At 42.8% G+C, this 10,983-nt stretch overlaps 1 protein-coding gene across 1 annotated transcript in view; it reads left to right on the forward strand.

The window, feature by feature from the left end:
• Window positions 1-8,223, forward strand: part of DOCK8 (dedicator of cytokinesis 8) — a 193,688-nt gene extending 185,465 nt beyond the window's left edge. The window contains 5 exon segments of the mRNA XM_042782993.1: window positions 3,856-3,886; window positions 4,091-4,226; window positions 4,228-4,291; window positions 7,511-7,654; window positions 8,194-8,223. Coding sequence (XP_042638927.1) covers window positions 3,856-3,886; window positions 4,091-4,226; window positions 4,228-4,291; window positions 7,511-7,654; window positions 8,194-8,223 — 405 coding nt within the window.
• The last annotated feature ends 2,760 nt before the right edge of the window (window positions 8,224-10,983 follow it).

Consider the following 10,983-nt stretch of genomic DNA (forward strand, 5'->3'; position numbering starts at 1 on the left):
CAAATTCTTCTGCTAGTTGGGGTTTAGTCCAATTCTGCATCCTTTCCTTCAAGGCTCAGGGGTTCAAGATTATCTTCTGTGTCTGTGTTAATTGGTTTCCCTTTTCTTTGTTGAAGAGGGTCTGTGCGATCCTTCTGCCTTGTCCGCCATCTTGCCCCGCCTCTCTTATTTCTCATTTTTTTAAATTTTAATTTTGGTGAAAATGCACACAGCAGAACATACACCCATTCATCAGTTTCTGCATGGACAATTCAGTGACTTGGTTACATCCTTCACCTGTGTCTCCATTATCGTTATCCCTCCCTACGTTGGTTGACCACATTGACTTATAACACCAAACACCAGGCTACAGATAAACACATAAACACCTGAGAGGATCAGATGGGGGTCAGTGAACAGGAATATACTCTAGACCAAGGATAGATTCAGCTGAGACTAATCTTGCACAGACACCAGTGAATATGTGCAATCCTTACAGAAACAATAGAAGACAGACACAGAGTAATCCCTCACAGACACCCAGACACATGGGAGAGAGAGATCCAATAGATTTATACCATCTCAGGACCATAGTACGGGGAGGACACCAGACTCAATTGGCACAACAAAACACACAAAAGCATTGCTCCACATCCTACCTTGGTGAATAGTGACTGTGGTCTTAAAAGCTTTCAAGCGGCCATCTATAATGCAGCTAACAGCCTCCTAGCATCAGAAGCGAAGAAGAATGCAAAAAAAAAAAAGGGGGGGGCATTTGGAAGCAATCAACCCTAGGACATGATGGCCCTTGAGACCAGAAGAACTAGGTGGTGCCCGGCTACAAAGGCCAACCACTCAGGAAAGGATCAAATCTGGAGATCCTGAATAGAGTGGGAGGAAAAACATGGAACAAAATCCTAAAACTCAATAATGACCAGAATTACCGGTCAGATAAAATCTGATGAGACCCCTAATACTATGGCCCTGGAATACATTCTGCGCCTGGAATAAAACTCACCCCCAGGGACAGGCTCTCAGCCCAATAGTTAACAAGATGTACATGCAGACCACTCAACCCAGGATGACACACCCACATACTCTAGGGTAATACATCCCTTGGAGCAATGGACAATGGGGCACCAGAGGACCAACATTAAGATTGAGGAAATGCAGGACAAACAGGAGTGCATAAATATGAGGGGCACAGGAGGAGGATTACAGGGTAGGGAGGGGAGGAGACTGAGTTAGGGTTGGACATGGTAAATGGGGAATGAAACTAAATGTGCACATAACATTGAATGTAAACCAAGCTCTTAAAATAAAAAATAAAAGGATTCAATCAAAACAATAAATTGAAAAAAAAAAAAAGCTGACTTCAGGGGGTCATTTCAGTTCAGTGTTTGAAGATTTTCTCAGAGTAATTGATTCAAGAGATCTTCCAGTCTTACTAGATCTATTAAGTCTGCATTCTGTCAGAATTTGAAATTCTGTTCCATGTTTTTTCCCCTTTTGATCAGGATTCATCTATTGATTCCTTGATCAAAATGTTGAGTCATGGTAGCCTGGCACCATCTAGTTTTTCTGGTCTCATGAGTAAGGAGGCAGTAGTTCATGAAGGCAATTAGACCTGTGGTCCAGTTTCTTCTCTAGTTCCTGGGTCTCCTTCTGCATTTGCTGCTCCAGGAATAGAGACCAATTTTTGTATCTTGGATAAAGAGAGATTTTTATTATATTTTTTTCCTTATATTTTTGGAGTCCCTGGGTGGTACAAATGGTTACTGTGTTTGGCTGCTAACCAAAAGGTTGGAAGTTCAAGTCCACCTGGAGGCACCTTGGAAGAAAGTCCTGGTGATCTGCTACCAAAATATCAGCCACTGAAAACTCTGTGGAGCACAGTTCTACTCTGATGCACATGGGGTCACCATGAGTTGGAAGCAATTCAGTAGCAACTGGATTCTTTTTCTTATATTTAGTAAGTACCCTTCTACACACCCTTCTTCACTTTTTTTTGGTAGTTAGTTCTAGGAGTTTTGACAAACACATGTAATCACTACCACTGCAATCAAGATACAGAACAGTTCTATCACCCGAAAATATTTCCCTATATCCCTTTATAGTTATTCCCTCCTTCTGCCCTCAGCCCTTGACAGCTGCTGACCTGTAGTCTGTCTGTAGGCTTGCTTGTTCCAGAATGCTATATAAATGGAATCAAACAGTAGCCTTTTGAGTGTGGCTTCTTTCACTTAGCGTAATGCATGTGAGGTCCATCCATGTGTAGTAGTTGATTCTTTTTCATTGCTGAGTAGTAGCACTGGTGGTGCAGTGATTATAGCATTCAGCCGCTAACCAAAAGGTCAGTGGTTTGAACCCACCAGCTGCTCAGCAGGAGAAAGATGTGACAGTCTGCTTCTGTAAAGAGTTACAGCTTTGGAAACCCTACGGGGCAGTTCTGCTCTGTCCATAGGGTCACTATGAGTTTGAATTGACTTACCAGCAGTGTGTTATTTTTGGAATAGTACTCCATTGTATGGATGTACCACCATTTGCTCATCCTTTCCCCAGGTGAGGGGCATTTGAATTGTTTCTAGTTTTTGTCAATTTATGAATAAAGTTGCTATAAACATTTGCGTATGGGTTTTTGTGGAAACTAAGTTTTCATTTCTTTTGGATAAACGTATGAGTGGGATTGCCAGGTTGTGTGGTTAGTGTACATTTAACTGTGAAAGAGAGTACCACCCATTTTGTCATTTGATTGCACCATTTGGCAAATTCCAGCTACTCAGCCTCCTCATCAGCATGTGGTATTGTCAGTTTTCTTTAGCCCTTCTATTAAGTGTGCAGCACAGACTTGGTCTTTCTGAAAAAATGAGTTTGCCTCTATTGAAAAGCAGTGTGCATGATTAAAAAATGAAAACCAACAGGTGCTGGTGAGGCTGTGGAGAAGTTGGAACTCACTTCCATTGCTAGTAGTAATGTAAAATGGTAGAGCCACTACATAAAACAATTCTTCAGAAAGCTAAACATGGAACTACCATATGATCCAGCAATTCCACTCCTAGATAGATACCCCAAAGAATTGAAAGCAGGGACTCAGAGACTTATACACCCATGTTCACTGCAGCCCTTTTCACAACTTTCCACAAAAGGTGAAATCTGAATGAGCACCAACAGGTGAATGGATAAACAACGTGGTCCATCTGTACAGTGGGATACTGCTCAGCCATAAAGATAAATGAAATCCTGAACATGCCACAACACGGATAAACCTTGACACCATTATGCTGAGTGAAAAAGTCAGTCACAAAAGGACAAATACTGTATGATCCCAATTATATGAGATATCTAGAGTAGGTAAATGTACAGAGACCAAAGTTTACTAGTGGTGACTGGGGGCAGGAAGAAGGGGGCCATAGGAGAATTGTCATTTAGAGGACACTGAGCTTTTGTTTGGGGGCATGGTATACTTTGGGAACAAATAAAGGTGATGATTGAACATGATGTACATAATTAATGTCACTTAACTCTCCACGTGCAGACTATTAAAATGTCAAATGTTTTGTTACATTATATTCACCACAATTTAAAAAAAGAAGAAGAAGAAATAAAAGCATCTGCAGACTTCCAACTGAACATTCAGTTGAATTGGTTAGCTCTGGTGGGAGGGGTGGCTTGTGGCCTGACCTCCCACTTGTTCTCTCTCCTGCCTCAGGTTACATGACCAGAAGGCTGGATTCCTGCTGATGCCCTCAGCTCTGTGTCATAGCTGGTGGCAGGGCCAATGCAGTGGCCCATCCCAGCACACCCTCAGGTGCATCTCCTCAGGGGCCCTGCGATTGGAGGAGAACTCAACTGCTCCTTCCCTTCACCTCTCCTCAGGCCTACATCCAGATCATATTTGTGGAGCCCTACCTCAATGAGTAGGAGCTCTGGTAGCATAGTGGCTAAGACACTTGCCTGCTAACCAGACGGCTGGCGGTTCAAACCCACCAGCCACTCCTCGGAAGGAAGGTTGGGCAATCCTACTTCCGTAGTGATACTGCCTCGGAAACCCAAGGAGGGGTCGCTGTGAGTCAAGGCCGACTCGATGGCACATAACAACAACAACAACAACACTTCAATGAGTATGAGATCAAAGACAGGATGAACTACTTTGAGAACACCCTCAACTTGCAACAGTTCATGTACCCAATGCCCTTCACTCTGGAGGGGCAGTCCCACGGTGAAGTGCAGGAGTAGCACCAGCAGAGCAGTCTTCACTACCGTGCACACCTTCCCCTGCATCAAGACCTGCATTGGCGTCCAGAAGGAGGAGGTAATGGCGTCTGCAGAGCAGGCTCTAGCAAGTGGCCGGGTGACTTCCCAGCATGACCACAAATCTGGTGGCCTGGCATGGAAGTGTGGAAAGGGACACAATGAAATGTTAGGATGCTATCTTCTCATTCCCATTGTGGCAGGCGTCCCATTTAAAACCCAAAGCCCTGTGGCCATGGACTCTGTCTCAACTCACAGCAACTCCATGTGCAAGTAGAACCGCCCCAAAGGGTTTCCTAGGCTGTCATCTTTTCTGAAGCAGATAGCCGGGCATTTCTTCTGTGGCACTGCTGGGTGGGCCATCCTTTCAGCAAGTGTAATACCATGCATAGGGAAAGTGTCTCGAACCACACAACCAGTAGCCAAAAGCAAACTGTTTTTGCCACCCAGAGACCTGGAATCCCTTTTGGGCAGCTACATATTCTATGGCATAGTTATATGTTTAAATATTTCATATGTTAAACACATATACTTTATATAAATACACAATTATAACACATAATATTGGATGTTTATATATGTAATTGGAGTCCCTGGGTGGTGCAAATGGTTAACCCGCTCAATGGCTAACCAAAAGGTTAGACGTTTCAGTCCACCCTGAGGCACCTCAGAAGAAAGGCTTGGCGATCTCCCTCCGAAAAATCAGCCATTAAAATCCTAGGTTTTCAGAACTGTGTCTGTGGAGCATAGGTCTGCTCTTACACACGTGAGGTCACCATGAGTCAGGGTCAACTCAATGGCAGCTTTTTTCTTTTTAGTGACTGCTAACCAGAAGGCTGGCGTTCAAACCCACCAGCCACTCCTCAGAAGGAAGATGGGGCAATCTACTTCCGTAGTGATACTGTCTCGGAAACCCAAGGAGGGGTCGCTATGAGTCAGGTCTGACTCGACAGCACATAACAACAACAACAACAACTTATTTACATTTTAAGGTTTTTCTTTTTCTATGAAATTTGTATATATTTAGAAGTGCCCAGGTGATTCAAGCGTTGTTGTGTTATTAACTATTAGGGACAAGAGCAGCCAGTGAGCAGTCCCCAGGGACAAAGTGTGCTGTAGGAAGGGCTCCATGCATGATGAACATGATGACTGGCCGAGTTTACTCCCAACTTCATCCTGGGACCTTGTACAAGCCACTTATCTTCAGTTTCCTCATCCATGGATTGATAGGAAGGGCCCCTGTTGCTTCTCCAATTTTATGTACAATGGAGGACTCTCAGCAAGTGTAATACCATGCATAGGGAAAGTGTCTCAAACCACACAATCATTCAAAATTACACAGACCACAAACATTTTATTTTACATTAAAACACATGCCAGGTAACCACTGACCCTCGAGTGGACTCCAACTCACGCCGACCCCATGCGTGTCAGAGCAGGGCTGTGCTCCACGGGGTTTTCAGAAGTAGATCACCAGGCCTTTCTTCTGAGCCATTTCTGGGTGAACTCGAACCTCAACCTTTTTGGTTAACAGCTGAGCACGTTAATGATTTGCACCACAAGAAACTCCTAAAACACATCCATGTGCATGTATTTGTAATCCTTTTTATACAGGGCTACAGCCTTCTCTGTGATTATGGGCCCACTGTCATAGCTCAAAGAAACCCAGGTAGCACAGTGGTTAAGCACTCAGCTGCTAACTGAAAAGTTGGCAGTTCAAACCCACCAGCCACAGTGTGGGAGGAAGATGAGCTAATCTGCTTCTGTAAAGATTTACAGCCTTAGAAACCCTAGGAGGCAGTTCTACTCTGTCCTATAGAATCAACTCTATGGCAGTGGGGGTTTTTTGGTTTGGTCACAACGCAGCATTGTCTTTCTTGTATAAACCATATTCATGATGCATGTCTCTGATTTTTAGTTTTTGTTTCTATAAAACAGAGTGAGAGCTTCAAGGTACTTGCTAAACATAAGAGCAGGATCCTCCTAGATATGAATGATCCCCCGATCCTTGCCAGCTGTCTTGCTCACACCTAATATAACAGGAATCTTTATAACGTCCCACCCAAACATTCCACTTGGTTTTCATAGACCAACTCTTTCCACACCCATAGTCCATCAGTTTATACATGATTTAATTAGATTAGGTCATTGTAATAACAAGTGTAACTGACAGTCAGGTTGGTGAACAAACACGATGGGCCTTGGGAAATCTCCACCTCATTGGGTGGGAGCAGAGATGATTGAGCTTATGGGAGAAGCCACCAGCTGAGGGGTCAGCAGCCAGCAGCCTTTGAGGGGACTCTCATGGAAGCTAAAGGAAGCCCAAGCTAGGGAGTGAGATACAGCTTGGTTGAGAAGGTGTCTGCTGTATTTCTTATTGTTTTAGACTTTTAACATTTGGACATTCTACACATAGCACAGAAATAAACTCACATTCTCAAAATGTATCTTCACAGCTTTTCTCAGTCCCAAAATGTATCTTCCTACCTTTTATTGGCCATCTGTTGTTCTCCCAGAACTTGAGGGAAGGTCCTACCCCAAACCAGCAGACCTTAGCAACTGGCAGATCAGCCCTTCAGAGCACTGTTTACCAGGAATTCCCTTTCAGGTTGAGTTGGAAGCACCAGGGAAGCCACAAGTTGTGTCATGGTAGGGAGAGAATCTTGAGTGTTGGGCTTCTAACAACTCCCTCAAGTGAGTGTCTATTAACATGTTCATAGCAGAAGGAAACCTACCTACCAGTGTGGAAAGAGCAGGGGCTTTCAGCTTAGAGATAAATGTGATCAAATTCTGGCCCCCCCACTTACTAACTTAATTGTTAGTTGCTGTCTACTCAGCCTCTGATCCATGGCACCGCCATATGTTACTGAGCAGAACTACTCCATGCGATTTTCTTGGTTTTAATCTTTACGGAAGCAGTTCACCAGGCCTTTTCTTCCATGGAGCTGCTGGGTGGGTACAAACTGCCAACCATTGGCCCACCCAGACTCCTTGGAACTTATTTAGCCTTACCGATTCCTGTTTAACTGTAAGTGGAGAGAATTATGAGGTTGTTTAAAGAAGTGATAACTGTATGCATAGTTTCTGGAATATAAGAACTATTTAAGAAATGCTAGTCCTATCTCTCCTCTTTAAACTATTTAGGTCATTCCAAATTACTCTAAAAGCCTTTCCTTACCTGCTTCCTCAAATCCAGGTACCTGCTATGTCATAGCTCCAAATGTGACCATCACTTATGAGCTAAGACAATGACTTCCTTACATTTGTGTTTCATTTCCAGTTTGTGTTCACACCAGTGGAAGTTGCCATTGAAGATATGAAGAAGACGACCCTGCAGTTAGTGGTTGCCATTAATCAGGAGCCACCTGATGCAAAGATGCTTCAGAAGGTGCTACAAGGCTCATTGGGAGCTACTATGAACCAGGTATGGAAAACCAGCTGGGGCCAACTCCTCTGCTTCTCATGATTTGAGTTATCAGTGAACCTCTACACCCCTCCTTCCTTGGGGTTGACTAGGAGTCCAAGCCACATGCAAATGATGTTCCTACATTGAGATTGAACATGTGTGAGATTTAGAAGACCTGTAGAGGCCTTCATGGGATTCAAGATAGACTGGGACTCCTAGAGATGAGGGGACTAGGTCTCAGGAGCTACATCTTCCCAGAGGTCAGTTCCAGATGATCTCAGTGCCAGGGATTGCTAAGCAGGAATGATCATCCCTGTGATAGCAGCCAACCTCAGCTGACTGGGCTTCTTGAGCTACTTTAGACCAGGCTGGCTCTTCCCAGACTCCTTAGAGTCCTAACTCCTATGCTCATCATAGAACAAAGCCAGTCTCAGGTGGACAGAGGAGCTAGCCTTAATTTTCTGTCCAGTGGACCTCCTTGGTTTCTTGTCCAGGCCAGCTCTTGTCCACACATGCCCATGCAGAATTTAAATGAGCCTGTGACTCTGTTCACTCAGCACAAGTGGATTTCCCGACAAAAATTCTGAGCCCACTTAACATTAAGGGAGCAGAAATAGCAGAGAAGAGAAGTGACTGTTTCCCGAGTTAGAAGAAATTAGGAAGGTCTTGCCTTGAAAGTCACAATCCTTTGATGAAAATAGAAGACTTGACAAGACCTCAACCATGCTCAAAGCCAGCCCTGGGATCAGAGGAAGTGGGTGTTTGCCCTGGGTGCAGGCCAGGTAAGTGAGCAGAGTGGGGGAGACCAGGAAATGAGCAGAGCAGTTTAGAATAGCTAGGGAGGACAAACTTGTCTGTCAGTTTGTTCTACTGTGGTGGCTTGAGTGTTGTTGTGAGGCTGGAGGCTATGCCACCAGTATTTCAAATACCAGCAGGTTTACTCATGGTGGACAAGTTGCAGCAGAGCCTCCGGACTAAGACAGACTCAGAAGAAGGAAGAGACCATCTACTTCTCAAAGAATTGGCCAGTGAAAACATTACGAATAGCATTTAAACATTGTCTGATATGTTACCGGAAAACTGTATGAATAGCCCTAAAACATTGTACAATATAGTGCCAGAAGATGAGCCCCTCAGATCAGAAGGCACTCAAAATATGACTGGAGAAGAATTGCCTCTTCAGAGTAGAGCCGCCATTAATGATGTGGATAGAGTAAAGCTTTTGGACCCCCATTTGCTGATGTGGCACATCTCAAAATAAGAAGAAATAGCTACAAACATCCATTAATAATCGGAACATGGAATGTATGAAGTATTAATCTAGGAAACTTGGAAGTAGTCAAAAATGAAATGTAATGCATAAAGATCGATATCGTAGGCATTAGTGAGCTGAAATGGACTGGTTTTGGCTATTTTGAATCAGACAACCATATGATCTACTATGCCAGGAATGACAAATTGAAGAAGAATGGCATGGCATTCATCATCATAAAGAATGTACCAAGATCTATCCTGAAGTACAATGCTGTCAAAAACCAAAACCAAATAATACCCATATGCCTACAAGGAAACCAGTTAATACTACTATTATTCAAATTTACACACCAACCACCAAAGCCAAAGATGAGGGAATTGAAGATTTTTCCAACTTCTGCAGTCTGAAATTGACCAAACATGCAATCAAGGTGTGTTGATTATCACTGATGACTGGAATGCAAAAGTTGGAAACAAAGAAGAATTGCTGGTAGTTGGAAAATACGGCCTTGATGATAGAAATGATGCTGGAGATCGCATGATAGAATTTTGGGAGACCGACAACTTATTCATTCAAATAATTTTTTTCAACAACACAAATGATGGCTATACATGTGGACTTCATCAGATGGAAACACAGGTATCACATTGACTACATCTGTGGAAAGAGGCGATGGAAAAGCTCAATATCTTCAGCCAAAACAAGGCCAGGAGCTGATTGTGGAGCAGACCATCAACTGCTCATATGCAACTTCAACTTGAAGCTGAAGACAATTAAAACAAGTCCACGAGAGCTAAATTATGACCTTGATTATATCCCTCTTGAACTTAGAGATCATCTAAAGAATAGATCAAATGCATTGAAAACCAATGACCAAAAACCAGAGAAATTGTGGGATGAGATCAAGAACATAATCCATGAAGAAGGCAAAAGGTCATTAAAAACACAGGAAAGGAAGAAAAGACAAAAATGAATGTCAGAAGAGACTCTGAAACTTGTACTTGAATGTTGATAAGCCAAAACAAAAGGAAGAAATGATTAATTAAAATAGTTGAACTGAAGATTTCAAAGTGCAGCTTGAGAAGAAAAAGTCAATTATTATAATGAAATATCCAAAGACCTGGAGTTAGAGAACCAAAAGGGAAGAGCACACTCAACATTTCTCAACTGAGGAAAAAATTTATGCTTCAAATTGCAATATTGGAAGATTCCATGGGCAATATGCTGAATGATGCAGAAAACATCAAAAGAAGATGGATGGAATACACAGAGTCGCTGTACCAAAAAGAATTGGTAGGTGATCATCCGTTTCAGAAGGTGGCATATGATCAAAAACCAATGGTGTTGAAGGAAGAAGTCAAAGCTGCACTGAAGGAATTGGTGAAAAACAAGGCTCCAGGAATTGACAGAATACCCATTGAGATGCTTCAACAAACAGATGCTGCACTGGAGGCACTCACTCAGCTATGCCAAGAGATTTGGAAGACAGCTACCTGGCCAACTGACTGGACGAGATCCATATTTGTACCAGTTCCAAATAAAGGTGATCCCACAGAATGTGGAAATTATCTAATAATATCATTGATATCACACCCAAGTAACATCTTACTGAAGACAATTCAAAAACCATTGCAGCAGTATATTGTCAGAGAACTTCCAGAAATGCAAGCTGAATTCAGAAGGGGATATGGAGTGAGAGATACCATAGCTGATATCAGATGGATCCTGGCTAAAATCAAAGAATACCAGAAAGATGTTTACTTGTGTTTAATTGACTATGCAAAGGAATTTGATTGTGTGGATCGTAACAAATTGTGGTTAACATTTAGAAGAATGGGAATTCCATAACACTAACATAATTGTACTCATGAGGAACTCATGTACATAGACCAGGAGGCTGTCATTCGAACAGAACAAGGGAATACTGCATGATTTAATATCAGGCAGGGAGTACATCAGGATTATATCCCTTCACCATATTTATTCAATCTTTATGCAGAGCAAATAATCCCAGAAGTTGGATTATATGAAGAACGTGGCATCAAGATTGGAGGAAGGCTCATTAATAACCTGAGATATACAGATGACACAA

The sequence above is a fragment of the Orycteropus afer genome, unplaced genomic scaffold, assembly GCF_000298275.1.
Source record: "Orycteropus afer afer isolate SDZICR_OR568_19922 unplaced genomic scaffold, OryAfe1.0 scaffold00569, whole genome shotgun sequence".
NCBI classification, from domain to species: Eukaryota; Metazoa; Chordata; class Mammalia; order Tubulidentata; family Orycteropodidae; genus Orycteropus; species Orycteropus afer.